The sequence below is a fragment of the Neopelma chrysocephalum genome, unplaced genomic scaffold (assembly GCF_003984885.1).
Source record: "Neopelma chrysocephalum unplaced genomic scaffold, ASM398488v2 Primary Assembly neopelma1_105, whole genome shotgun sequence".
Taxonomy (NCBI): Eukaryota; Metazoa; Chordata; class Aves; order Passeriformes; family Pipridae; genus Neopelma; species Neopelma chrysocephalum.
This window is the reverse complement of record NW_020897769.1, coordinates 747,953-775,634: the sequence shown is the minus strand read 5'-3', so window position 1 is coordinate 775,634 and position 27,682 is coordinate 747,953. Positions and strand designations below refer to the sequence as shown.

The 27,682-nt window shown below is 56.4% G+C and overlaps 3 protein-coding genes across 11 annotated transcripts in view; all 3 read right to left on the bottom strand.

Moving 5' to 3' along the window:
- Positions 1-857: 857 nt before the first annotated feature.
- LOC113973697 (regulator of cell cycle RGCC-like) lies at positions 858-7,343 on the bottom strand. Of its 4 annotated transcripts, none has more exons than XR_003536323.1 (6): positions 7,055-7,343; positions 3,640-3,795; positions 2,845-2,925; positions 2,484-2,546; positions 2,067-2,333; positions 858-1,436 (listed from the first exon to the last, which is right to left on the bottom strand). XR_003536323.1 is itself a non-coding variant. In XM_027696128.1 (5 exons), the coding sequence occupies exons 1-5, from the start codon at positions 7,326-7,328 to the stop codon at positions 1,429-1,431; spliced, it is 582 nt and encodes a 193-aa protein (XP_027551929.1). In that variant the 5' UTR covers positions 7,329-7,343; the 3' UTR covers positions 858-1,428. The 4 variants fall into 4 exon arrangements, 1 of the variants encoding a protein (XP_027551929.1); XR_003536324.1 differs by lacking the exon at positions 7,055-7,343 and adding an exon at positions 4,400-4,521; XR_003536325.1 differs by lacking the exon at positions 7,055-7,343 and adding an exon at positions 3,934-4,088.
- Positions 7,344-7,397: 54 nt separating this feature from the next.
- Positions 7,398-20,791, bottom strand: ARHGAP36 (Rho GTPase activating protein 36). Of its 3 annotated transcripts, XM_027696109.1 has the most exons (11): positions 19,944-20,791; positions 17,582-17,733; positions 14,642-14,704; positions 13,373-13,629; positions 12,647-12,842; positions 12,049-12,104; positions 11,438-11,588; positions 10,784-10,932; positions 9,699-9,869; positions 8,462-8,559; positions 7,398-7,563 (listed from the first exon to the last, which is right to left on the bottom strand). In XM_027696109.1, exons 2-11 carry the CDS (start codon positions 17,694-17,696, stop codon positions 7,425-7,427), a joined length of 1,395 nt encoding a protein of 464 aa, XP_027551910.1. In that variant the 5' UTR covers positions 17,697-17,733; positions 19,944-20,791; the 3' UTR covers positions 7,398-7,424. The 3 variants fall into 3 exon arrangements, with proteins under 3 accessions (XP_027551910.1, XP_027551909.1, XP_027551908.1); XM_027696108.1 differs by lacking the exon at positions 19,944-20,791 and having other exon boundaries at positions 17,582-17,900; XM_027696107.1 differs by lacking the exons at positions 14,642-14,704; positions 17,582-17,733; positions 19,944-20,791 and having other exon boundaries at positions 13,373-14,299.
- A 715-nt stretch (positions 20,792-21,506) lies between these two features.
- The window catches only part of ENOX2 (ecto-NOX disulfide-thiol exchanger 2), a 31,382-nt gene continuing 25,206 nt past the window's right edge, over positions 21,507-27,682 (bottom strand). For all 4 annotated transcript variants that reach the window (XM_027696104.1, XM_027696103.1, XM_027696101.1 and 1 more), the window contains 3 exons: positions 26,401-26,509; positions 26,076-26,161; positions 21,507-24,108 (listed from right to left, as the gene is read on the bottom strand). In XM_027696104.1, coding sequence (XP_027551905.1) covers positions 23,977-24,108; positions 26,076-26,161; positions 26,401-26,509 — 327 coding nt within the window. In that variant the 3' untranslated portion in view covers positions 21,507-23,976. The remainder of the gene's footprint in view (positions 24,109-26,075; positions 26,162-26,400; positions 26,510-27,682) is intronic.

The window sequence follows — 27,682 nt, the reverse complement described above, 5'->3', positions numbered from 1 at the left end:
GCTCCGGGGCTGCCCAGAAGTCCCGGCTCCTGTCCTGCCCTCCCTCCCAGGGCTCGGATCAGTGCGGGCTCAGCAGACTCCTGCGGCAGCTCTAAGTCCAGGGGCTGGCAGAGGAGACGACCAACATCCTCCTGCTCGGCACCCGCGGACAGGGATGAGGGAAGAAAGCGAAACTGCCCGTTTCCTGCTCAGACAGTTGCAGCAGAGCCACATGTGACCCTGCTCCTCACGCAGATCACAGGGAGGGAGGGAGGGAGGGCAGCGCTGCCAGCCCTGGGACGAGCAGACGCCCACGTTCCTTCTCGGTCATTCCAATGCACACGGGGCAGCTCCTGGGGAGGGGAAACTCTAGGAGGGAAACGAAGGAGGGGAAACCCGGGGAGACCCATCATCCCCCTCACCAGCCAAACCTCTGTCCAAGCTCAGCTTGGCAGAGGGCTGCAAACCCACATCCCGGGAGGCTTGTTCCTGGGGCTGTTCCAGTGGCAGTATCAAGACAAAGTGGTACCAGGGCGTGTCCATTTGGAAGCAGGACCCTCAGAGCAGCATCACCCACCCCAGACAGAGGAGCAGGCAGTGGCCCATCTCCCTGAGCAGACGGAGTGGGAAAGGGATGGACTCTGCCCCCTCGCCCACCCCACACTGTCCAAGAGCCAAGTGGAAAGGAGGACCAGGGATTCCCAATCCAATACCCTCCTTCAGGCAGGCACACGCTGCTGAATTTGCTTCCCTGAGGTCTCTCCCTCCATTTTTCCAATGCCAGTCCCACCAGCTGGCAGCCCCAGGGCCGGGGCATGGCCCAGGCATCCCTGCTCCCCCCCCCCCCCAAACGGAAAAAGGATGGACAAAGACAAACAGAGGCTTAAAATCCTGTTTATAGAAACACATTCTCTCTGTACAGCCCAAAACATCCTTTTTACAGTATTTACAGCAGCAGCAGCTGGGGCAGAGGCACTTGGGGGGCAGGGATGGGCCAGATTTGGGGGTCCCCATGCAAAGCAAAGGGCCAGCAGTGGCTGCCACCGCCTGTGACAGATGCCACCGGGGGAACAGGCTTTCCCAGTCTGGAGGGGACACCAAGGTCACACTGATGTCCTTCCCCAAAATCACCCAGGGGGTCTCCAAGGGCTTCATCAGTGGCACAGGCCTCCTCAACCCACTCAGTCCCAGGAGCCACCAGCCCCCGTGCAGGGCAGAGCCCAGTGCCCACCCCGGGTTCTCCTCTCTCGGCGCTGGCAGGGTCCTGCCACCACTGTCCCATGGCCGGATCCGTCCCCACCGCCTGTCCCTGCGCCTGTCCCCGTCCCCAGCACGGCCCCAGGAGCCATCCCCAGGCCAGCAGTGGGTGCAGAAGCAGAGGGTGCATCAGGCAGGCATCAGGGGGGCTCAGCTGCTGGGGATCCTCCTCTCCAAACCCCGAACCACATCTCACATCTCTGCAGGATGACACAGAGGGGAAAGAAGACGGTGAGAGGATGGCTGGGGGGGCTGCACTGGACCCCCTGGCACCACCAGCAGCAGGGTTAGAGCAGAAATCTGAGGGATGGGAGACAGGTCTGGTCCCCTTCCTGTCTCACTCCCTCCAAGCATGGCTGGGGCCTGCAGAGCAACACTTCCCACCAGCCACCTCATTTTGGATACTCGGGGAAGGGAACAGATACCAGAACTGTGCCTTACACGGTCCATGTAGGGGGAAATATCTCATTATTTTTTTAAATCAAGTTCTCTCTGCCTCCAGCCTGTCACGCTGTTCCTCTGTGAGAGGAAGTGTGGCCCCTGCCTCAGTTTCCCCAGCAAGGAAGTTATTGGGGAGCAGCCAACCTCACCAGATTACAGAGCTGCTGTGGTACAGCTGCCAGAGATGCCCAGCACAGCATCACCCCTTCCCCAGTGACACTCCCTGGCCTTTACCAGGACAGAAACACGTGGAGAAGGAGAACACAACCCACAGGCTGGGATTCCCCTTTCTGCCACCACACTGCTACCCACTCTCCTCCCTCCAGATGGGATATTTCCACAGGGCTAGGATACACCACAAGCAAAAATCCTCTTTTCCTCCTGCTCACCTTTCTCCCTCAAGCAAAGAGCAGCCTCCAAGCAGGAGCTGGAGGGAGGCTGCAGGCAGAGAGCCACAGGCACCTCTGCATCTTCCCAAAAACATCAACAGCTCTGCAGGTTGTCCTGTTGGGCATCATTGCCAGGACCAACATGGCCTTCATATCCTCAGTCCCCTCCCCAGGTACCAGCACCTCCAGCTCATCAGCTGAGGGAAGCTGAGGCAGCAGAGAGGGAACGCACTTAAGCCTTTGTATTTCTGCCCCAGCTGAAAGAGCCTCAAGAGGGAGGTGACATCCATGAGCCCCTCGCCAAAAGAAAAGACCAAACCCAGGCTCCGAGTGCCCTGCAGCAGGACCCCCAGGGTCAGAGGGCAGTGGAGGAGCCCCAGCACGTGGGAAGTGCAGGGATCAGAGCTGGGCACGTACCCTCCAAGGCTTTATCCAGGTCCGCGATGAACTCCTCCAGCTCCTGCGTGTCACCAAGCTTAGCTAGTGGGGAGAACATGGAAACATGGTCAGGTCTTCCCATTCCTCCTCTTACTTGGGAGAGGAAAGACCCCCTACCCCTTTTTCCTAATCACAGCTGCTCCAGCTGCAGCTGTTTCTATCCCAGCCAATCCATTCCTGACCGGGAACACACTAATCCAGCTTGATGGCTGTTCCAGGATCCTGCCAGAACGCCAGGGCTCGGTCCCACCCCCCATACAGGGCAGCCTGTTGTCACCAAGCCAGGCTGAGCAAATGGAAGGAAGCACTGGCAGACCCCCTGGGACAGAGCCAGGCTCACCTTTGGTGGGGTAAGTGTCGGCTGGGGTGTTGAGGTGCTCCTCGCTGGAGTTGAGGCTGCTTCCCGGGGACGTGCTGGCACCTGCACACACAAAGCATCAGTCCCTGGCCCCGGCCAGAGGCACCCGACGGGCACATTGCAGGAGCAGGGACCGACCGCGCACGTGGCACGGGGTGCCGGGTCCTCCCTCCTGCTTGGACAGCCCATCTGCTCTTCCCCTGGTACCAGGAATGCTTGGAAAAAGGCAACTGAGCTTCTTTCTTGGGCCAAAGATCACAAGAGGCTGTCTGGGCACAGTCACGAGGACTCTCAGGGTTATTATACGGAACTGGGTCCCTCTGAGCTCCCGCTTATCCCAAGCCTCCCACAGTCGTGCAGCAGCCAGCCCGGCAGCAGGAGCCCTGGCAGATGTTGGCAGGTCCTGGGCCAGGATCCAGTGGTCATCCCCGCAGTGTTGCTCATCCAGCCCACCAGGGATGAGTCAGGCAGCATCAGCAGGAAGCTCAGTGGTTTTCCATGGAGGAACCCCAGAGCTCCCACACCAATAGACATCATCCACCCCCACAGCTCATCATTCCCCAGCCCCACACTCACTCTCCAGCTCATCCATTTCATTCCCCAGCCCCAGATTCACTCTCCAGCTCATCCATTTCATTCCCCAGCCCCAGATTCACTCTCCAGCTCATCCATTTCATTCCCCAGCCCCAGATTCACTCTCCAGCTCATCCATTTTCTTCCTCAGCCCCACACTCACTCTCCAGCTCATCCATTTTCTTCCCCCAGTCCCAGACTCACTCTCCAGCTCATCGATGCCGCTGTCGTACACGCTGTGTCCCGCCTTCCTCTTCAGCTCTTCCAGGTGCTGCTGGTACTGACATGCAGGGCCCCGGTCAAAGTCCTCCATCACCTCATCAAACTCCCTGAGCAGGTCACTGAGCTCCTCGGCCATCGCTGGGGGGCAAGAAGGGGGTGTCGGAGCACTCACCCTGCAGGCAGCCCCAGCAAGACCCTCTTGGGAGCAGCCCCAGGTTGGGCACGGGACAGAGCCAGGATCCAGGTCCCCTCCCTGCAGGCAGTTCCCAGCCTTACTCTGAGCTTATCCAGCTCCTTGGACACCTCAGACATCCCTCCAGCTCATCCCACAGCTGAGCTGGTGTCCAACCCAGTACGAGATGGTCCTATCCAGCTAAGGGGCTTGATAGAATCCCGGAATGGTTTGGGTGGGAAGGAACCTTAAAGCCCATCCAGTCCCACCCCCTGCCATGGGCAGGGACACCTTCCACTAGCCCAGGTTGCTCCAAGCCCCGTCCAACCTGGCCTTGGACACTTCCAGGGATGGGGCAGCCACAGCTTCTCTGGGCAGCCTGGATGGGAGGTGGAAGGGACCACAATCCCCGGTCAGGACAGTCCAGGAGCTCAAGGCTCCATCCCGCTCCCGGGAATTCCCGATGGGATGCGCAGCGAGGTGTGGGGGGGAATGCAGGAACAGAGTCCCTGCGGGCGGGGAGAGGGAATTCCGAGGAGGTGGCTCGGCTCGGCTCGGCTCGGCACTCACCGGCTGCTCGGCGGGCTCTGCTCCGCTCCCTGCGCTCCGGTCCCGCGGCAGCGGCAGGTCCCGGTCCCGGCGGTTTTGGCCCCAAACCGGTGATGGGGTGGGCGGGGCCTGGGCGGGGCCTCCAAGAGGCTCCGCCCCAACTGGGCGCTCCCAGGAGATCCCGGGGGGGGTCCCGGGATCGCCCCCCCGTCCGTGCCCGAGCTCGGGGGTGACCTGAGCTCTCCACACACCCCGGAGAGGAGGGTGGAGCAGGGGAGAGTCGGGCTCTGCACCCAGGGAACAAGGGAAAAACGGCCTCAAGTTGTGCCAGGGAAGGTTTAGGTTGGATATTGGGAAAAATTCCTTCACGGAAAGGGGTTGTCCAGCCCTGGCACAGGCTGCCCAGGGCAGTGGTGGGTCCCCGTTCCTAGAAGGATTTAAAAGCCATGTGTACATGGCACTTGTGGCCATGGGTTAGTGGTGGCCTTGGCAGCGTTGGGGGAGCAGTTGAACTTGGATGGTCTTGGAGGGCTTCTCCGACCTCAACAATTCCATGATTTTCTCCTCCAGTTTTCCCAGTGAGCTGTCAAGCCCAGAGCTCTGTGTCTGGGCAGCACCCTGGATCCTGCTCAGCAGCATGAGGGTAGACACAGGCATTAAAAAAACAGAAGGGAATGGGCTCTGCTTTCTGTGCCATTGACCCTAAAATCACTCATGAATCCGAGCAGTTGATCCCACTCCTGCAGATACTCCCTGTTGTGCCCTTCACACAAGCCCTAAGCTTGACTTCAGATGTGAAACCCCACCAGTGCTGAGTGCTTCAAGATGGTTTTGGTGGGGTTGGTGCCGAGAACCAGCCAGAAACACCCCAACAGCAGCAACTGCCCCCGAAACACCAACCACCCACAACGGCCACCACCCCCCAAAACAGCCACCACCCCCTTCCAACAGCCACCACCCCCTCAACAACAACAGACACCCCCAAACATTAACAACCCGACAACAACCAGGGCGAAGAGCCCACGAGAACAGAACCCGGAGCATGGCAAAAGCCACTGGGCTCTTCGGAGCGATGCCAAGGCTCCCCGAATGAGCTTTTCAACTGATTGGGGACGGGGTTTATTTTGTGAGGCTGAAAGAGAGCGGCTCTAAGCAAGCACTGGTGTGTTCCAGCAGCGCCAGCCGGCTGCTCCTTCAGGCGGAAGAGTGTCCGTGCAGCTCAGGGAGGCCGTGGGCAGGCCGGTGCTGGGCTGCCCTCAAGTGGAGTTTCCAGCAATATCCCGCGGGCACTGAGCAGTTTTAGGCTTCTGATGTGGTGGGAGAAACACCCTACAGTGATTTTTATAGTTTTGGTAGTAAAAGGAGAAAGATGGCCCTTCCCAGCGAGCCCCACATGCCCTCCCTGCCCCCTTTGTGGCGCTGGGAAAGTGAACTTCAACAGGACTTTTCCTGCAAAGAGCTGCCTCATGTGTCAGCATCCCTGTCTCATCCACAGAATCACGGAGTCACAGAATGATATGGGTTGGAAAGGACCTTAAAACCCATCCAGTTACACCCCCCTGCCATAGGCAGGGACACCTTCCACTAGACCAGGTTGCTCCAAGCCCTGTCCAACTTGGCCTGAACACTTCCAGGGATGGGGCAGCCACAGCTTCTCTGGGCAACCTGTGCCATTGTTTTACCACCCTAAGAAGGAATTTGGAAGGTCCCCAGAGGGGCTGGTCTTGCAGCAGGTACAATCCTGCCCAGCCCAGCTGCTGGACATGGTGTTGGTTTCACAGTGGACACTCGGGTGTGCTGGTGACCTCAGGAACCTTCAGCAGCCCCATGGTGTCCTAAGCTTATCCACTCCCACAGACTCACCAGCACTGCTGGTCTCTGGAGCTTATCAGAGACCAGAGACCCGGGAGGTCTCACCAGCTATCTCACAGCACACACTCCTCCAGGAAATACCTCCCCACCCATCCCAACTGTACCCATCCTCAGGGAAGGGACCTTTGCAAAATAAGAGCCCAGCCCCGAGGCTCTGGTGCCTTTAGACCAGTACTGGGCACAGGTTGTGGCGGAATATGGAGCATGAATCCATCCTCCCTCTCAGGCCAGCAGCAGGGAAAGGGTCATCCAGCCCTTCATCATCCTCTTGGTTGTGCCCAGAGCTATGACACGTGTGAGCATCCCACCAGCCCAAAGCTTCCTGGAGAGTTGGCCCTGGCTACGATTCCCCATTCCACCTCTCACAGAATGTTTTGGGTTGGAAGGGACCTTAAAGATGATCTAGAATCATGGACCATCATCCATGGACCAACTCTGGATGTGAATGTAGGAAAACCCTCATGGAGTGAAGCACTGGTGGAGCTTTGGTCCTTTAAACATCCCCATCCCTCCCTGTGCTGCTGTTCCACCAGACACTCCAGCCTGGTTTTGTTTGCAAAAGTACTCTTTCATCCCTCTGCTGTGGCTGCCCCATCCCTGGAAGTGTTCAGGACCAGGCTGGATGGGGCTTGGAAGCAACCTGGTCCAGTGGAAGGTGTCCTTGCCCATGGCAACTTCTCTGAGCAACCTGTGCCAGGGCCTTACCATCCTCACAAGGAAGAATTTCTTCCCAATATCCCATCTAACCCTGCCCTCTGGCAGTGGGAAGCCACTCCCCCTTGTCCTGTCACTCCAGGCCCTTACAAAAGCACTTAGATACATCCATAAGGTCCCTTTGGGGGACGAGTTGTCTCTTCTCCAGACTGAACAGTCCCAGCTCCCTCAGCCTTCCCTCGAAAGACGGACGCTCCAGTCCCCTCAGCTCTGGGGACGGGAATCTCATTCCCCAAACTCTGATGAAGCAGATGGCAGAGGCAGGGCCGTGCCAGGGGCACAGCAGTGCTTTGGACCTGCAAGGAGGTGACAGCCTGTGCTGGTGGCTCTGGAGCACGGCTCTGCCCCACACACGCACCCCCATGGCACAGGCACAGGGCTTTCCCCCAAAGTGGGGCAGAGGACTGGTTTTTGCTGGGAAAGGCTGCCCAGTTTGTCCAGAGGGCCTGGCCAGGGCTCACTAGATGCCAACGTGCAGGTTTAGGAACGAGACATTGCTGTAGAGCTCCGAGGAGACCGAGCTGCTCTCCAGGCTGCGTGTCCAGCCGGGCAGTGCGGAGGGAGAGCGGCCCTCTGCGGAACCCTCACGCTCCAGGGGCCTAAGGAAGTGAAAAAAAGAGAGAGATGCTAATTGCAAATGCTTCTATTGCCAGCTCCACTCCCAAATGTCCTCTAGCAGTGATCCCAAAGATCCCAAAGGCTGCCATCTCTGGACAGCCCCAAAGGGAATGTGAAGACAGGCAAGGAACTGTACCATGGATTATAGAATCCAACGTTTGGGTTGGAACGGACTTTGAAGACCATCTAGTCCAACTCCCTGCCATGGGCAGGATCACCTTCCACTAGACCAGGTTGCTCCAAGCCCTGTCCAACCTGGCCTGCATGTGGCCTGTGGTCCAGGAAAACCCCTCACACAGGACAGTCCCTGTTTGCTCAAGAGTCACCAGCTCTACCAGGAGACCAAAGGCTCCTGAGTGTCCCCTGCTTCCAACCCCAGGGAGCAAACCCCCTCCTGCATTAGGTACTGTGATGGTGGCACCAGCTTATGGGACACAGGGTATTTAATCTTTATTTAATCCTACTGTATTTAATCACAGGGGAGGGCATGAGCTCCAATTCTGAGCCTCAGTGGGACTGTCCCATCTTAGAGCCTAAAAATGGATGCACAGCCACACAGGACAAGGCAAAAAAATGCATAGAAATGTGGACACCAAGGGCAAAGAAGATTTGGAGAAGCCTGAACATGGAGCAGGTATCAGCGTGCAACCCCTAAAGGCAGGAGCAGGGGAGGGGGCTGGACAAGAAGGGATTCTGATGCTCTGGAGGGGACCTGGAGGAGGAAACAAGGAGAACAGGGAGCTCTGAGGGACAGGAAAGCTGGGATGTGAAGGGCTTTAGCTGGGGAGCTCATGAGCAGAAGCAGTGGAGGGAAGAGGAAGGCTGGAGGAAGATCAGCAGGGTTGGCCCCGTGCAGGGAGGAGCCTCGTGGGGACTTACGGCACAGCAGGGAACTTCCTGCGCAGCAGGTAGTCAATGACATCTGGATCAGTCTGGAACAGCCTCCTCAGGATGTCACACTGCATCTCTGGAGACACCTGGGGGCACACAGGGACACACTCGCTCGTGGGGTCCCCCTCGGCAGGAGGATGAGCAGGGGCAGCCGAGGGCGGTGGAAGGACTCCAGGACAATACGTGGTCGAGGACACACCATGTTGGTGTCACATCCCACACACCCCCCGGGGTCTACAGGATCTCAGCCCCCGCTTTTCCTGCAGTAACCCTGGTCTTTTGGCTCCCTGCAGACCCCCAAAATTGCTGTGAAGCTTTTTGACTGAAATGTCCCATTCCCATAGGCCTGTGGGGGCTCTTGCTGCCTGAAAGTATCCTGTGGGAGGGTGGAGAGAGGATGGAGCCAGACCCTTCCCAGAGGATGGGCACAGACCAAGGTGCAGCAGGGGCACCTCTGACAGGGACAAAAACCTTCCCCTGATGATGGTGCAGTCCTGGGACAGGACCTGGAGAGGTCACAGCTCCACATCCCCGGAAAGAAGTAAAGCCCAGCTGGATGCAGCCCTTACTGTCTCGGAAGTGAGCCCTGATCTGGCTGGTCTGGAGGCCCAGAGTTCTCTTCTTCACATATGAGCCTTTATATGACTCTAAAAGAAGATTTTGGGAATCCCAGGGCGATGCATCCCCTAGTATGAGATGAGCACTGCCTGAATCCTGCTGAAGAGTGGATCTGAAGTGATCTGAAGTGGTCCCTCATTGCCCTCACCAGCTCTCCCTGCTGTTACATCTTGCCCACACCTGCCCAAGGCTTTGTCACTCCACCCCATGCCATCCTCTTCCAGCTCCTTCCCTGTTCTAGGCTCTCCCATTTTTCCTCTTCTTTCCCCCCTCACTGGGAGTATGGGGGAGAAACAGCCCTCAAATGCCACCCCTGCTGTTGACCAGGTGTTCCCTGTCCCAGAGGAGCTCGGTCAGACGTCACCAGGGCGGGAGGTGACAGAGAAGAGGGGACCTCCATGGCAGAACCCTCAGCTGTGCCCTTACAATGGCACCACAAGCCATCCTAAATCCATATTTACGCCGTGAGGAATGAGCCGTGTTCCCAAAGCCAACTAGAGTCACCTGCTCCTGGGCAGGGCTGTGAACACCCCCTTGCTCTGCTGCCACTGGGAGAGTTCAGAGGGAAGGGAGGTCTGGAGGAGCTGCCCTGAGGAGCCTCACCTACCATGAACAGGGCCTGGTGGTGCTCGATCATCCTCTGGAGCACCAGGATTATGGCAGCGCTGTCCTCAAAGTTCAGGGCACCAGAGTCTTTCTCTCCAGGCTTCTCCTTCTGCAGGATGTTGGGACCAAAGACTGTGGCCAGGTTTGGAACTGTCATTTTATTCCCGGGAACCTAGCAAGGAAGCACAAAGGGAAACTGAGGATTATGGAAGTACCAGCATGGGATGTCCCAGGATATCGTCACCCACCCCAGGGCAGGAACATGAGCTGGTGGGTGGGGCTGGGGTGATGGTCTGGGTCCAGTTTGGTCCTCTCTGAGCTGGTGTCAGGACCAGCACCAAGGGTGTGAGGTGCTGAAGCACACACTCATCCCCTCCTTGCATCAGGGCCTCCATTCCCACGTCTCACGTTCCCAGCCCCTACCAAGGATCAATATTTCCATATCATCTCCCATTAGGGGACAAAACCAGCACCTGAATCATGGAGAGACTCAGAGCTGTCCAGAGAAATCAAAATCAACCTCAACCTACAGTCACACAAGTGACTTCATGGAACTGGGAGGTGGGAAACCAGAATTAGTCCACAAAAAACGCCCCTTGTGCTGCCTATGGACACACAGCCAGGTCTCTCTGGGGTCTTTGGCACCCTGAATATCCCTGAGCCAGCCTGAGCCACACAGGCCTGTTGTGGACATGGGATTCATCCTGTCTTGACAGGACAAGAGGACATAGCCCCAAGCTGTGCCAGGGGAAGTTCAGGCTGGACATCAGGAGGAATTTCTTCATGGAAGGGGTTGTCAGGCATTGGAAGGGGCTACCTAGGGAGGTGGTGGAGTGCCCATCCCTGCAGGTGGACTGGAGGAACACCTGGATGTGGCCCTCAGTGCTCTGGTCTGGGTGACAAGGTGGGGATCAGCCACAGGTTGGATTCGGTGATCCTGGAGGGCTTTTCCAGCCTAAATGATTCTGTGATAGATTTGGTTTTTCCAGAGGGTTCACCCAGGCCTGCAGCAGCTCTGCTCGGTTCTAACCACCGCAGCCTGAGCCCCCCTTCCCTGTGCAGTGATTCCCTTTGGATCAGCCTCACCTCCCGGCCATCAGCATCCCAGGAGCGCTCGGCGTGCCGGGCCACCTCTCCGAGGAAGCGCAGGAGCCGGTGCAGGGTGTCGCTGTGGCAGGGGGGCAGCAGGAAGAGCAGCAGCTGGAGGGCATCCAGCTGTGCTGGCCCCTCCATGGCTGGGCAGAGAGCAGCTGTTAGTGAGGATTCCAGCCCACCAGGCACTTCCAGCCCTCCTCTACACCCACGGGAAAGAGCTCGGGAGGAAGCCGGGCTGGTGTCCCATCCTTCATCCCGTGGGATGAGAGACCCCAGCAAGGGCTGTGATGTGATGGTGGTGTGTATAGCACAGCCCCACAGTCAAAGACTGTCCTGGTCCAGAGGGATTATTATAATTTTTTTTAAAATCCCCCAAACCCACAGATGAGAGTAACTGCCCATGGCAGTGCCAGGCAGCACATCACCCATCCCACCACTGTCCTGTGGTTTTGGAAAAGGAGGGTGGTGAGGAAGGATCCATCCCTGGAAGTGTCCAAGGCCAGGTTGGATGGGGCTTGGAGCAACCTGGGATAGTGGAAAGTGTCCCTGCCCATGGCAGGGGGCTGGAATGAGATGGGCTTTAAGGTCCCTTCCAACCCAACCCATTCCATGACTCGGTCCAGTCTCTGCTCCGCAGGTACTCACTGGCTGTGCTGAGGAAGGCTCCATAGAGCTCTCTGGGAATCAGGGAATCCGGCATATCCCGAAGAAACTCTTTGAGCAGAGCAGCCACATCATGAACACTTTGATGCTCATCCAAAAAAACATCCAGCCCTTGGTCAAACTCCTCCCTCAGCTTAGAGATGGGAGAAATGAAAAGAATAATGCAACGGTCAGTTCTTACTCTTCGGAGGAGTCATCCTGTCAGGAGGGCTACTGCCATGGCAGGATATGAGGGTCGGCTACTCCCAATGTCCCCCCAAAGCAGGGCACCCCAAAAAGGCGTGTCAGAGCCCAGCAGCCTTCTGCTGCCCTTTGGATGGGTCATGGGACCAGATGGAACCCTTGGCTCTGAAGTGCCAACCAGGGGATGGAGGCTCATCTGCCAAAGGCAGGCTGGAGGGAAGGAGCTGGACTGGTCTCCTGGCTGGGAGAAGGACCCAGCAGCAGGATCCAGGCTGCCTTTGATCCAGCATGTGCCTGGGATGTTTTAGACCTCTCCACACCACTGCCTGTTCTATTCATCCCCATCCATGCAAGCTTCTGACCCTTGGATGTGGCACGGCCCCGAGGACGCAGTGAAAGTCTCCCTTTACCTGCTGAACTCTTTTCTTGGAGCTCCCAACGCGGAAGATTCCCACTGTTTGGAGACCTAGGAGACAGGCAGGTTAGTGCTGTGCATCCCTACAGATCCCTGCCACCCCAGCTGGTCCTGGGAGCACCTCAGCACCATGGCAGGGGTTCTCATGTGCACCCTTCCCTCTCCAGGCAGGGTGGGGAAAAGGAAAGGTTGTGGAGCTGTGAGATTTTTCTGGGACTGTCTGTAGGCAAGGGAGGAGATCTCATCCCCACAGTCACTCTAAGGGAGGGCCTGGATGTGCAGTGGGAGTTAAGGCACCAGACATGGTCACTGATACACACAGTGACATTCCCTTCTGCTGCAGCTTCCAGCCCAGAGGACTCTCCACAGGTGGCTCTTTGGGAGCACAGCCTGCCCCCGGAATTGTGGAATCATTTAAGGTTGGAAAAGACCTCCAAGATCATCAGATCCAACCTTCAAATGAATCCATGCCCACTAAACCAGCAGCCTCCTCCCGCTCTGGGGAATGGCCAGGCTGGAATGTCCCAGCCCACCACACACAGTGGGTTTTTCCCGCCTCCCACGGGACCTGCTGGAGGCACCCACGCCCTTACCGTGCATCTCAATGTGTGTGCAGCACCTGTCCACGATCCGTGGGACCTGCCAGGTGATGGGGTTGAGGCTCAGCATCTTCTTCTTGCCCAGGACTCTCCGTGGGTCCAGCTCGTGGGGGTGTGAGAGCTGCAGTGCCTCCAGCAGCTTGGACGCGTTGTCACTCAGGTCGGTGATGGAATCCACTGACATGGCCCCCTGGGATGGAGCAGAGGGGTGGCAGGAATGACCCCACAGATCCCAGTGCTCACTGACACCTCAGAGGTCTGTGGGAAAAGGCAGCATCCCATTCCACCCCCTGCCATTGGCAGGGACACCTTCCACTAGCCCAGGTTGCTCCAAGCCCCATCCAACCTGGCCTTGGACACTTCCAGGGATGGGGCAGCCACAGCTTCTCTGAACAACCTATGCCAGGGCCTCCCCACCCTCACAGGGGAGAATTTCTTCTCCATATCTCACATAAACCAACCCTCTGGACCCTTAAATGTCCTCCTGGTAACCCTGGCTCAGTAAGAGCTCAGCTGGTGAAGATCCTCCCACCTCTCACAGTCCCTCTCCAGGGGCAACAGGGCCAATCCTCATTTCCCTGAGGGCAACCTGGGACCAGCCCCGCATGGAGCACGACCGACTCACATTTGTTAAGAAAAGACCCAGGAAAACCCTGTTTCTTGCTGAATTCAGACCCCCCCCATCCTACAGCACCATCACAGCCCATTTTGGGACCGTACCCTCCGCTGGCTCCACAAGCTCTTGTCCGGAAGAGTTGGGGAAAGCGGCTCCTCTGGGAAGCCCCCGTCAGGTGCTCGGACACAGCTGGGGCCCATCCCAGATTTCTTCTGCCTCTGAGCCCGAAACCTGGTCACCGTGGCCTCCACCTCCAGGCAGAGCCGGCGACTCTTCCCCACGGCTTCCTGGAGCTGCCGGTGGGCGCGGTCGTTGGCAATGACCTGGGAGAGCGGGATCCCGAAGGTGTGAGGTGAGCAGTCTGGGGAACAACACGGGAGAAAGGGAAAAGCATCACTTAGTGAGGGAGCTGCACTCAGCCCAGGTTTCCCGCCCCCAGGAGCAGGTGGGAAGAGCATTCCCAAGGGCCCAGGGAAACCTGGAGGAGGCTGGTGCCCCTGGAAAGCACCACCACTGTGTGGTGGGACCCTGAGTGCCAGAGATCTGAGCAGGGAGGGCATGGTGTGGGAAATGGGATGCTGGAGGAAGAGGAAAGAGACACGGGGGAGCTGGGAAGGAAAACTGGTCTCCATCAGTGAGCCTGTTGGAGCCTGTCCCAGTTTTTCCTGGGCTTTCTTTCCTGTTACTGGTTCCAACCCCATGAAGATGCCATGGTACCTATGAAGCAAAGACTTCATAAACCACCAGAAATATACAAACCAAAAGATTCTTCCCAAATTCTAACCTTCCAGTTTTCTACAGGGTTTGTCTCAGCTACATCCGCTGACATAGAACAGCCTTGGTATTAATGGTATTCTTCCCAAATAACTCTCCCTCTCCATCCCTCTGACAAGGAGAGCTCTTCTCACCCCCAGACTCTGCACTACCCTGGGAGCACAAGCCACAAATCCATTTAGTAAAATATGAGACAATAATTTCAATAGTTTCCTTGAGTTAGCTTTGTACTGGTGTGGGGAAGCTCATTCCCACCTGGCTCTGCTCTGGGATTCTGGGTTCCCCAGGGTTGTTACTGAAATCCTTAAAGGGATGATAAAATGGAACTGGAAGCAGCAAGACTGGGGCAAAATGGGCAGATAGAAACATTTATATGAAACATTTATGAACAGCTTGAAAATGCATGTTTATGTGCACACATATTCCATCCTTCCAGGCTCCATCCCGCTCGTGCTGTTCCACCTCACTCCAAAACCAGCAGAACAACCTGGGATGAAGCAACCTGCTGGATTCGGGCACCTCCCAACTCACCCCACCAAGAATCACCAATCCCACTTGAGAGCAGGGAGCAAACCCCAGGGAAAGGGGAGGCTGCTCACCTTTCCTCTCCTTTGAGAAGCTCTCCAGCTTCTGCCGGATGGATTTAATGCCTTTGGGTCCATCTAGGAGGAGAAGAGAAGGTGAAGGTTCAGCACCAGGATCACGGGGCTGGTTCAGCATGGGCTCTCCTCACAGACACCTGTCTCTCTGGAGCCTCTGGATGTGGGGATGTTGTGGTGATGGCCACAGCCCTGAGGGATCCGTGAGTCCCATGGGAGGCCTGGGGAACAGTCCTGGGGATGGGCATCATCCTCCCCAGGTGAAGGGATGGAGGGACTGGCACTCAGGTACCAGGACCCCATGGCACTACACGAGGAATGCGGCCCAGAAAGGCTTTTGGGAATGTTTTAGAGGGCACAGAAATATAAAGTTGGACAAAACACCATCACCTATCCCATCCTGGTCTGGAGGACTCCCATGTTGCACATCCAGCAGCAATGAACTGACAACTCAGTCACTGCCCACCTTAAATCCTTTGAAAACACATAGAATCAGCTGGGTTGGAAGGGACCTCCAAGATCATCAAGTCCAACCCTTGATCCAACACCACCGTGGTTCCCAGCCCATGGCACTGATGCCACATCCAGTCTCACCTTAAACACCTCCAGGGACGGAGAATCCACCACTTCCCTGGGCAGCCCCTTCCAATGGCTGAGCACCCTCTCTGGAAAGAATTTCTTCCTAATATCCAACCTAAACCTCCCCTGGCAGAGGGGGAGCCCTCTTGTCTTGCTGAGAGTTGCCTGGGAAAAGAGACCAACCTCCCCCTGGCTCCCCCCTCCTGTCAGGGAGTTGTAGAGAGTGAGGAGGTCTCCCCTGAGCCTCCTCTTCTCCAGGCTGAACAGCCCCAGCTCCCTCAGCCTCTCCTCAGAGGACTTGTGCTCAAGTCCCTTCCCCAGCCTCATTGCTCTCCTCTGGACCTGCTCCAGCCCCTCCATGTCCTTCCTGAGCTGAGGGCCCAGAGCTGGACACAGCACTCCAGGGGTGGCCTCACCAGCGCTGAGTCCAGGGGAAGAATCACTTCCCTGCTCCTGCTGCCACACTCTTCCTGAGCCAGGCCAGGATCCATTGGCCCTCTTGGCCACCTGGCCACACTCTGGCTCCTGTTCAGCCTCCTGTCCATCCCCACTCCCAGCTCCCTTCCTGCCTGGCTGCTCTCCAGCCCCTCTGTCCCCAGCCTGGAGCTGCCGGGGGTTGTTGTGGCCAAAGTGCAGGACCCGGCACTTGGCCTGGTTGAACCTCATCCCCTTGGAATCAGCCCATGGATCCAGCTTGTCCAGGTCCCTCTGCAGAGCCCTCCTGCCTTCCAGCAGATCAACACTCCCCCCCAGCTTGGTGTCACCTGCAAATTTGCTGATGATGGACTCAATCCCCTCACCTAAATCATCAATAAAGATATTGAACAGAACTGGGCCCAACACTGGGGGACATCACTAGTGACCGGATCCCCACTGGATGCAGCACCATTCACCACCACCCTCTAGGCCCAGCCCTCCAGCCAGTTCCTAACCCAGCACAGAGTGCCCCTGTCCAAGCCATGGGCTGCAGCTTTTTCAGGGGTGTGCCATGGGGGACAGTGTCAAAGGCTTTGCTGAAGTCCAGGTAGACACACCCACAGCCTTCCCCTCATCTACCATCACTCTAATCTGGCTCGTGCTCCTCATTCCTCTTCATAGGAACAGCTTATATCTAGTTGTTTGGGTTATTTTGTAAGATTTAGAGGAAAGTTGTGACAGCTGGAATGAGGAACATGAGTGTAGAAGCCAAAAAAATTATCCAGCAGCACATTAACCAGCCAGGAAGGAAATACTGGGGTTGGGGGGGGGCAGGGGTTTGGCACTGCACTAGTCCCTAGAGAAGCCACTGCTGCAGGGTGTCACTGCAAATGGGATCACAACAGCCCAAAATAAAATGAAATAAAAAAAGAACCAGGATGTTTGTGGTCGAAGTCCCCCAGGGAATGTTGCTGCAGCCCTGGAGCAACTGGAGCTCTGGGAGGGAGAGGGGAGCTTTGTTGGACTCTTCTTGAAGCCATTTCATGAATGAAGTTTCGTTTCATGGCGTGAAACCTTACCAGTAGTAATTAAGACAGGAAACCAAACTCGGGTGTCACTTGCTGCCCAGGATGAGGCTGGGCATTGGGAAATGCTCCATCCCTGGGAAAGGTCCCAGAGACTGCAGGGACTCCATCCTTGGGAGGTCCCAGCCCCAGCTGCCCTGGTACTGGTGACAGCCCTGCTGAAGTGATGGGGGGACTGGAAACTCTGAGCTCCCTCTGCTGGTACCCCATGACCCCAGAGGGGGTGAGCTGGAGGCACCCCCTGCCCTGCTGGGATGCCAAAATATGGCCCAGGGCAGAGGAGGCACATCAAGGGGGTAACAAGTAAGTGTGGGAAGGAGTCAGTGGAAGCCCAGCTCACTGGGTTTGCTGTGAGGATGTCGGGGGACACAGGCAGCCCTGGGAACCCTGACAGGGCCTCTGTGCTCGGTCCCTGTGGAGCTCCTAAATTTATCCATCCATTAATCTCCCAGCGCGTCTTCCAGTCTCACATAAGCCCCTTCCCAGCACCGGGAATTTGTGCTGGATGTGGATCCAAACAGCAAAGCCTGTCCCAACCCCGCGGCACTCAGGCAATCCCAGCGGGGACCTCGCCAAGCCATCACATCTGGTTTGGGTTAGGGGGAGATTGGAGGCAGACACGGGCAGGGTCACATTCTCACACTCCTGTGGACACGCAAACCCCTTCCAAAGGCTGACCGAGCCCCTGGGGCTCAGACCAAAGCAGGAATGAAAAACAGAAAGGACCAAAATGTGTCGCAAATGTCTTTCCATAACCATCATCCCGCAGCCTGGAGTGGGGACGTGCACCACTAATGGCTCAGCCTCAGCCCTCCTTGGGCCTTAGTTTCCACCCTCTCCACTCTCTCCCACCCTGTACCTCTGTCCAGGCTGAGATCCCCCACGAGCAGCTTCTCCTGCAGCCGGTACAGCGCGAGCTCCTGCAGACTGGCCCTCTCCAGCTCCGACAGGCTCTGCAGGGCCACGGGCTGCATCCCAGGGGCCTGGCACAGCAGCCGAGACAAAGGTCCTCTGGAAAACACACATATGTGAAATAAAAGAGTCAGGGATGCCAGCTTTTGGAGAGAAGTTGCTGGAAACAGCCCAGGGAGTCTCTGCAGGAGACACTTGTCCCTCCCTCACCTCTCCAGGGGCTGCAGGTGCCCTGGACACACCATCCCACTTCGACTTTCCCAGCCAGGGCCTTGGAGGCATCAATGGAAGAGATTTAGACTGGATATTAGGGAGAAATTCTTCCCTGAAAGATATATGAGGCACAAACTGTGGCTGCCCCATCCCTGGAAGTGTCTAAGGCCAGGTTGGAGAGGGCTTGGAGCAACCTGGGACAGTGGAAGGTGTGCCTGCATAGAACGAGATGAGCTTTGAGGTCCCTCCCAAGCCAAACAATTCCATGATCCTATGATTCACCTCTTGTAAATCACAACTGCACGTCACCAGATCTCCCTTTGCCCCCAGCACAGGCTGGACCACAGCCCACGGCCCCGCACCAACACCCCAGCCCCTCTCCCCCACCTTTGGGGAGCCCTCCCTGTTGTGTGCAGCCTCCAGGAGAGCCCATACAGGGACGTGGCTCCTCACCCCACACTGACCTGGGTGCCTCCAGCCCGGTGCCTCCTGTGCCACAGCCCCGGCACCCGGCAAAGCCCGGCACGGTCCAAAGAGCAACGACAGCAGCAGACGGAAAACAGGCCCGAGGGCGGAGTACGGGCTGTGAATGGAGCCTCCCCAAAGAGGGCTTGAGGCAGGAATGAAAAATACCTGCCTGGAAATCTCCAGGGATGAGGGTGAGACACCCGGGAATGGGACAGGGCTCCCGTGTCAGCCCCAGCACAGCGCTGCCCACCCCCAGCCCCTGGGGCTGGTTCCTTTTGGCCGGGTTTTCAACTTCAATTCCTTGAGGTATTTAGAAAGTTACATAAATTTAAGAAGGAAATAAATATAAAACAGTTGTTTGGAGTTCGTCAGAAGGGCAAACTAAAAGGGAATTCAGCTACATCACAGCATCCCAAGTTGGTTTGGGTTGGAAGAGACCTTAAAGCCCATCCAGTCCCACCCCCGGCCGTGGGCAGGGACACCTTCCACTAGCCCAGGTTGCTCCAAGCCCCGTCCAACCTGGCCTTGGACACTTCCAGGGATGGGGCAGCCACAGCTTCTCTGCCCAACCTGTGCCAGGGCCTCCCCACCCTCACAGGGGAGAATTCCTTCCCAATATCCCATCTAACCCTGCCCTCTGGCAGAGTAAAATAAATGCAATACGGGGTTTTTTTTTAACTCCCATCCTGCTCCCCCGGGACAGCCCGGCTGGGGAGGGGAGGAGCACAGGTGACACCTTGTCTGTGAGAGCTGAGAGCATCTCCGTGTGCCAGGGGCAGCTCCTGCACCTCTGCCACACCTGGAGCGAAGGAGGAGCAGCAGCGCTGCCAGTCGGGAGCTCCTGGCAGGACAGAGCAGCTCCACTGCAGCTGGACGGACGGACAAATCCCCGGACAGACACCCCCGAAGGGAATTACCTTCGCGCAGGTGAAGTTCCGCACTCCGGCAGAGCCCACGGGCACAGCCCCTGCCCGAGCAGAGTCCCGGAGGATGCGGCTGCCGCGGGGTGAGGAGGAGAAGGAATCCCGGTTGGGAGAGGGAGCAGCAGAGGGAAGGCAGGAAGGAGAAGGCAGGAAGGAGAAGTCGGGACAAGCTGCTGCTTATCTGCCCGACCGCAGGCGCCATGAGAAGAGCCCAGTGATGTGCCCCCACCGCTGGTGCTCCCAAAACTCATCCTTCAGGAGTTAACCCCAAACACCTGCCCCTGCTTCTTGCCCCAGCTGTGGGTTTATGCCCTGGGAACAGGTGAAATGGGGACAAGCACCCCCAGCCCGGCAGAGCAGCAGTTCCGTGGGTGTCCCTGTTGGGGACAGGGGTGGGTGATCCCTGCAGAGCCCTGTGGGACAGGAGGGCTCCCTCAGCCTGGGCAGGCACCAGGGCTCCCCGCAGGAAGGGAAATGCTGCTCACAGCAGGGGCAAAGCCAGAGCCCCACAACTCCTCCTTCACAGGGGGATGCCGGAGCAGGAATCTTACTAACTCAAAAAGAGCAGTAGGGCTTCCTTATGGAATCTCATGGGGAAAAGCTCAGTCAAGCTGCCCCTTCCACTCCCAAGGAATTGTGGCTGCTCTGCCAGTTTCAGCAGCAAAGTTTCTCTCTTCCCAGCTGGAACAAAGGGCCCACATTTACCTTCCCTGTGTCCTCTCACAGCAGGACCAGCAGCTCTGGGAGCTCTTCCTTCCTTTCACAGCAGCGTCTCCACCGTGGCTCTGGGGTCCCTTCCCAGTCCACAAGCAAGAGGAGAAGCGGGGAAGTGCTGGAGAGGAGCCGCCGCGGCCGAGAGGAGGGGAGGGCGGATGAGAATGTGAATTTTCTGCCAAAAGAAACGAGATCCAGAAGCAGCGTGTGGAGAGAGGGCAGGGTTAGATGGAAGGAGCCGCGCTTCCCACGCCGGACACTGTGCCTTGGCAGGGACCGACCATTGCTCAATCCCTTCCATCCCGAGTTTTCCCATCCATTTGCACCAGGACACCCACCGGAGCGCTGGCTGTTCCAGCAGGTGGAACCTGAACTGGGAATGTGCTGCCTGGACTGGTCAGTGTGGGCCAAGCAGATGGTTTCCACCTCAGCTCTCCGTGCAGACCTTCCCACTGCTCCATCGTGGGATCTTCCCGGTGATCGTGTCTCCAGCAGAGCCTGGCACAGGCAGGGCCCAGGGATGCCCTCCACACCCACCCCGGGCCTGGGGGACTGCAGAGTCCCTGCAGAGCTCTGGCACCGAGGAGCTCACAGGCCTGACAGGATGGATCTACAGCTCACAGGTTGTGCCTGGGGGGTTACAGACCCTGGAGAGCCTCACAAACCTACAGCAACCCACAAAACACATGTTAACACCCAAAATTGGCACCTCCTCACCTGCTAACACACCCACGAGCTCCCTGGGGACCACAGCCATGACGTGGTGATGATCATGGAGTGGCTTGGGTTGGAAGGGACCTTAAAGCTCATCTCATCCCACCCCCTGCCATGGGCAGGGACACCTTCCACTGTCCCAGGTCGCTCCAAGCCCCGTCCAACCTGGCCTAGTACACTTCCAGGGATGGGGCAGCCACAGCTTCTCTGGGCAACACGTGCCAGCTCTGCATCTCCAGAGCATCCTTCCCCAGGAGGAGCTGGGTTATCCACAGGCTCCCTTTCACCCTTGACACCTCCTGTTTGTTTGGGCCCCTGCTCTGCCCTTCCTGCTGCCCGAGGGATCTCTGGTTCTCCCGATCCAGCAGCCACCAGCCACCACCAGCTCCCTTCCCCACAGCAGCTCCATTTTGAGGCCACAGCCCCCCTCGTAGCTTCCTCCCAAATGAAGCCACGGCACAGAACCCCCTCCAGTGGCGGCTGCACCCCGGGGGGGCTGCCCAGTTCTGTTTTCTCTGCCATCACCTCACTGCCCGTCCTTGTCACCAGTATAAACTGGTGCTGCTGAGCCACATCCACCCCAACACTGCCACAATCTGCAAACTCCACCTGCTCTGAGGGAGGAAAGAGGTCATGAACACCAAATTCACTGCCCGGGGAAGACATCATCAGAGAGGCTGCAGAGGAAGCAGGGAGCTCTCAACGCTCACAAGGAAGGTGAAGCCCCATGGTGGTGGAAGACTTGGGATGGAGCATGGCAGAGGACCTGGGATGGAGCCCCTCCTCTTCCCTGGCAGGCAACAAACACTAGACAAAACAAGGGAAGCAGCGGGGCCAAGATTTGCCCATTAAAAAAATGTTTATTCCTTAAAAATACAGCATTCATCCGCAGGGACACAACTATCCAGAACATTCTCTTAAAGGGTTCATCTGCTCCTTGTGTGGCAAGTGCTGGGTGTCAGGAGCAGAGAGAGCAACAGCCCACCTGGGAGCAGCCTGGTCCCAATGGGAAGGTCCCTGTCACCCATCCCTGCACCCAAGCAGGCTGCGGGCAGGGCTCTCACTGCTGCCCACGGTCCAGGGGTGACCACTCCGAGCTCTCCCTGGAGACAGAGAGTGTTTGGCACCTGCAGTGGCACCTCACCTGCCTCCCTGCTGGCCAGGGAGCTCATCTGCAGGGTGGATTTCTCCTGGGGGAAACCTCAGTCCCTCTGAAAGGGCCCTGGCAGGGAAAGGTGGGAGAGGGGAGGCAGCAGGACCCTGCACTGCTCTGGCCCTGACTCGCTTCCACAGCACCAGCCATTGCTCTGTAGGTCCTGGCTCTGCCCCTTCCTGCTGCCCCCAGGAACAACCCCCTGACAGCCCCAGTCCCCCCAGCCCCACAGGAAGGGCTTTGGCTTCCCAGGGTGGCCCATCCCCATCCCAGCTCCCACCCTGCAGCTGACAGAGGCTGGGACCCAGCAAGTCCTTGTGCTGCCTGAGCTCCCACCCTGGGTGAGATCCAGTCCCCGGGCCCACTCATCCCCCTGATCCCATGTCTGCCCCAGCTCCGGTGTGCTCCAGCCACTTGGGGCTCTGAAACAGTCCTGGTTCTGGAGTTTCTTCCCTGATTTTCCCAGGGACAGTCTCACTGAGCACACAGCACCCTGTCCTCTCTCCACCTGGCTGACCCCAAGGGACAGGGGGACGTAGTGACAGGTTCCCACCTGGCACAACAGATGTGTCTCTTCCGGGACCATCCCAGCTCCCCCAGTGCCTCAGGAGAACTGGTACCAGGCTCTGCCAGTGGAAGCAATGACAAGGATGATGGTTCAACTGGGTTAGAGGGTGAAGTTGCAGGAAGAAGTCTCAGGGATCCAGAGAGACTTCAGGGCTAAGGGATCAGGAGCACAGGTATTGCCCTCCTCTGTCCTTCCAGCTGCAGGGAATGATGAGGGGAGGAACAGGCAGGGCCAGCAGGTCAATACCTGACTCCGAGCCCAACATCAGCAGCAGATTTTGGGGTTTTTGGTGAGGGGTTGGTTTCAACACCAGGTGTTTGCTCCGTGCTGGAGACACCTGAAGTGTCCCTGTGCTCATGTGGGCAGCACATCAGCCAGGGCAGGGGACAGGGGGTGGAGAACCCCTGGCAGCAAAGACACAAGGATTGTGGATGGGTCAGAAACCAGGGAAGCGCCCAAGAACAGGCACATAGGAACTGGGGCTTCTCCCCCGAAAACGTGGTGGGATCAACAGCCCAACTGAAGGGCACCTACCCCAATGGCCACGGTGTGGGGAACAGAGGAGGAGCTGGAAGTGTGCAGCTGGAAAACTGTGACACTTGCCATCACAGGAACACGTCAGGATGCCCTGCAGAACGGGAATACTTCAAGGAATGGCTGTAAGCTCTGCAGGTCACAGCAGGCTGGGCAGGAGCGAGGATCTGCGGGAGGGCAGGAAAATCCACAGGGATATCTGGGCAGGCTGTTACCCTGCACTTCACCAACGTCTGCAGAGGGCTGGGGAGGAGCCTGGAAGGCACTGGGAGCATGAGGAACAGTGTTGGGAAGGTTCAGGAGCAGAGAAGTCTGTGCTGGTTGTAGCTCAGTCTCCAAAGCAAAGCAGGTGGAGGAATTGTGTGGTAAAAATCACCAAAACCCAGGCTGATGTAGCTTCTTTGCTCCACCCACATCCGTAGAAAATAAAACACCCTTCCCATGTAAGAAATTTGTTACAGACTGACCCAGAGCACGAGTGGCACTGCCAGAATCCCCCCTTGGCTCCCAGAGGCTCTGTCCCCACCTCAACTGCTAACAGGGAAAACAGCACAAAAAAGAACCAATTCCTTGGCTCATGGGCCATCTGAATCTTCTATCTAAACATACCTCGGGTTTTATTCATAGAAATGTCTAAAAAATGCCTTTTTTTTTCCCCTTTTGGTGATCTAGAAACCAGAAAATGCCTCTTTGTTGTTGCTTTAGGACAGTCTATGGCTGTTCCTGCTGGTAGGAAGCTTGAGGGGGAAGAATTTGGGCACACAAACACATACAACATTGGCAGAACAGAGTCGACACGCTGTGCTTCAAAGGGTCAGGCAGGAGCTTTTTTTCCCCCAAATATATTGAACAGCACTTGCCCATTAACAAATAACTGATCAAAGAAGCTGCAGAACTTGAGGGTTCTTCCACTGGTGGCTCCAGACTTTGTTTCACTTACACATTTGTACCCCGAGGCCGTGGAGCGTGCGAGGGAATCATCGGGAACAGGGGGAACAGCATCCCAGGTTTTCTCGGTGTCCATATCCTGCTGTTTTCAGCATTAAGTCAAAAGCTCAAGTCATTTTCAACCCATCAAAGCCACAAAACTTCCACCTCTTCTCCAGGCTGGCCCCAACCCCGCTCAGCTCCTGCCGGAACGTGTTCTGGAGTCGCATCATGAGAACTTCCACTTCCGCCGTGCAGATCTGTAGGAACACAGGGAAAACGTGACTGAAAATGGAGATGGAAGCCCTGTGATGACTGGAGATACTCAAACTCAAACAGTTTAATTGCTGAAGTTCATCTGGGCTTTCCCTGGACTCGTGGGGACAATGCTGGGACACGGTGAGTTGTGCTGCTGTCCCGCTTTGGGGTGAGATGGTTGCAGGGATGAACACTGGAAGTCAGGGTAAAGGGACTGTCTGGATTTTTTTCCCCTGTGGATGATGGATTAAAACCTCCCAGGTATTTAAGTCACTGAACACGGAGCACTTTTACCTTATTTTAAGTCCCACATATCTGATGGCACAGGAGCTGCTCCAACAGAGCCAGTGGGGTTGCACCGGTGCAGAGAAGGAACCTGAGCAGGTGATTTGGGCAGTTTGTCAGCCCAAGGCTTTGCCAAGCCCCATTCAGGGCTACAGACAGCTTCTGAAGGGCTGTTTCATGGCTCCAAACTACCTTTGATCCTAATTTCTGTGCTCTCTGCTGACCTTCTTGGTGAGACTGATGGGCAGGGAAGAGGGGGAAAGATATTCCTTGTCCTTTCCTGCTGGCAGCTTCAAGAAACCAGGTTGTACTTTCAGGTACTCCCTCTCCTCCTGCCTCACCTCAGGCCCAAAGATCTGCTAGAAATTAAGAATAACACCCAAACTAATTTGAGCTCCTGCAGGAGTGAAGAGGGAGACACAAGAGCTCATGAGGAACCCGAAGGACAAGCAGGAACATCTTCCAAGGAAGCAGGCACAAGAGCCCTGAGTGTCAGGGAGCAAGAGGAGACTGATGCCACAGCAGAGGTTCAAGGGTGGGCTCTGCACAGGCCTTTTCTCCCAAGCTGGCAGCAGAAACTTCCAGCAGCCCTGCTCTGCTCTGTGGATTCCAAAGAGGAAGTGCCAGAAGGCAGCTGAATGCTATGATGGCATTTTTATAAGAGCTCCAAACCAAAATAAAGGAAGCTGTTGGCCCCACAGACAAATTCCAAGCTAGAACGAGGAGATAAATTATTAACTCTGTCTTTGTAGGGCTGGAGTGAGTCAGGCCAGGGAGTTGTGTTTTCTTAGAACAGGGTAAATTAAACACTGAGTTATAAACAAAGCAAAAGTTCCAATCCCAAGAGATGATTCCCTTGCTGGTGAGTCTCCTGTTCCTGGGAAGACAACTGAAGGACAGTAGAGGAGCGAGATGAAATTCCCTTGAACATCCAAAAGTCTTTGCACAGTTGCTCCCATTTACTCCAAAAAAGGAGTGTGAAGCCAGCAGGACACAGGAATTCTGCAGGACACAGCAGCTCCATACTGTGCCACGGGAAAAGCATGAGCATGGCTGGTTACTGCCCTCAGTCACCCCACAACCAGGGATCGACCCCTGTCTTCCCACAGACCCCCTAGAAAGGACCCCACCAACAGGATCAGAGACAGAACAGGCTCGGGGAAGGGTGATAGGATCAAAAAAACCCAAGAACTTCGCTCAGAGACAGACTGACTGCTCAGTTTAGAGAGAACACACAAAACCAGGGCCACAGCAGAGGGTGTGAGATGTTCAATGCACAAGGTGGTTGTTTGCTCCTCTCTTTGGAGGTCATAAGGATAAGGAAAATAAAGGGAAACTGCCCAAAGGCAGCAAACTTCAACAGAATAAACAAAAACACGTGTGCTATGGAGATTTTTCCCTGCCCAAGGCAGTGGTGTAGTCCCCATCCCTGGAGGGATTTAAAAACCATGTGGATGTTGCTCTTGGGGACATGGGTTTGTGCAGAACCCCAAAGCTGAGCTGCCTTGGGCAACCTGGTCTAGTAGAGGGTGTCCTTGCCCATGGCAGGGGGGTGGAATGACATGGGCTTTAAGATCCCTTCCTGCCCAAACCATTGTGTTATTCCAAGGAAGTTCAACCCTTCCAGCAGATTCCTGCAGGGAACAGATTCCTGCAGTCCTCCCCATCCAGCCCCCACACCCACCTTGCTGTCCAGGCGCTGCAGGTAGGAGCAGATGTACTCAATGCTGGCTCCAAAGGGATGCACGTGGAGAAACGTGGAAATTATTCCTGGGGAAACGAACACCACAAATGTCATTGTCATGAGACAAGAACCAGCTGGGAACACCAGCCCCGAGTCACAAAGTGACACCCTGACCCCACCAAAGCTCGAGGTTTTCCTTGGTTCCAGGACTCCCACCTCCCCTGGGATAACCAAAGGAACCAGAGGAGGCCAGAGGGAGTGCGAGGCCACCTTGAAGCAAGTCCCCCCCCAGCTCAGCATCACCATCAAGCCCCTCAGAACTCACCAACCAGGAGAACTTCTCGTTCAGATTTCACAGGACTGTTGCTCAACGTCTTTTCCACGGGACATTCCTTCTCCTGGCTGCAGGCACAAACTCTGGATGTGCTGCTCTCCTGCAAAACAAAACCACAGGGCCCGTTGCAGGCAAGAGCAGCCACCCCGGCACACCAGGCAGAGGCAGGGGCAGGCTCAGAGCCTGAAACAGGTTATCCTGTTTCTCTGAGTCACTGCACCCATCACTGGTGTATCTACTGGTTATGTTCCAAAATGCTTCCAACAAAGCACAGCCGTGTCCGTGGTCCTGTGTGTGATTTACCAAGTGAGATGAAAAGCCCATAGAGTTCTGCCAGATGCCACCACACTCAGTGCACCAGCCCTGCTCTGTGACACGATGTCTGCTCCAGAAGGGCCGTGTTTTAAATTACAAAATACAAACCAGAGCAAGAAGCCTTGCCATGGCTAATTCAGCTGAAGAGCTCTAATTTTCAAATGCCCAAACTGAGGCAAATGTGATGGACCGAGTGCCCAGGGGCCGCCCAGGGTTCAGGATCAGACTGTCCCTGACTTGAGTTTGTGGTACTGAACTAAAAGAGAATTTGGCATAATTTATTATCTCTGAAATAAACACAAGTCTGACAGCGATGCAAAGATGGTGGGTGCACCAAAAGCAGGACTTGCTTTTATTCCCGAGTTTTATGCGGAATTCCAGTGGCCTGAGAGCTGTGGACAGCTATAATTGGGAACAGCTTCCAGTCACCAGTGAGATGGGCTGGAGGGGGGCCAGTGACAAACATAGAACTGAATTGTCCCCTGGGTTTGCTCAAATTCATACACCAGTGCAGTTCTCAGCTACACAGGGCTGAGGCTGTGCCCAAATGGCCTGAGCTTCCACATTCCAGAGGAGAAAGCAAAGCCCTGCCCTGTGGAAGCTGATCCAGGGACAGCAGCAGTTGCACTGCAAACCCACAACCTGCCTTCTCCAGGAGATCACAGAATGATGGAAATGATTTGGATTGGAAAGGACCTTAGAGCCCATCCAGTTCCACCCCCTGCCATGGACAGGGACACCTTCCACTAGACCAGGTTGCTCCAAGCCCCATCCAACCTGGCCTTGGACACTTCCAGGGATCCAGGGGCAGCCACAGCTTCTCTGGGCAACCTGTGCCAGGGCCTCACCATCCTCACAGCCAGGAATTTTTTCCCAATATCCCATCTAACCCTCTGGCAGTGGGAAGCCATTCCCCCTAGTCCTGCTACGATCTGATCATATAAAAAGTCCCTTTTTC

Bases quoted from the DNA above. Each gene is read 5' to 3' on its own strand.
- LOC113973697 (XM_027696128.1), bottom strand. From the start codon at position 7,328: ATGGGGGTGCGTGTGTGGGGCAGAGCCGTGCTCCAGAGCCACCAGCAC. The intron at 2,926-3,639 runs GTGAGTCTGGGA...TTGTGTGTGCAG, and splicing joins CGGCATCGATGAGCTGGAGA to GTGCCAGCACGTCCCCGGGA. The intron at 2,547-2,844 runs GTGAGCCTGGCT...TCTCCCCACTAG, and splicing joins CGACACTTACCCCACCAAAG to CTAAGCTTGGTGACACGCAG.
- ARHGAP36 (XM_027696107.1), bottom strand. From the start codon at position 14,005: ATGAAGTCTTTGCTTCATAGGTACCATGGCATCTTCATGGGGTTGGAA. The intron at 9,870-10,783 runs GTGAGGCTGATC...CTTCCTTGCTAG, and splicing joins GGGATGCTGATGGCCGGGAG to GTTCCCGGGAATAAAATGAC. The intron at 7,564-8,461 runs GTAAGTCCCCAC...TCACTTCCTTAG, and splicing joins AGGAAGTTCCCTGCTGTGCC to GCCCCTGGAGCGTGAGGGTT.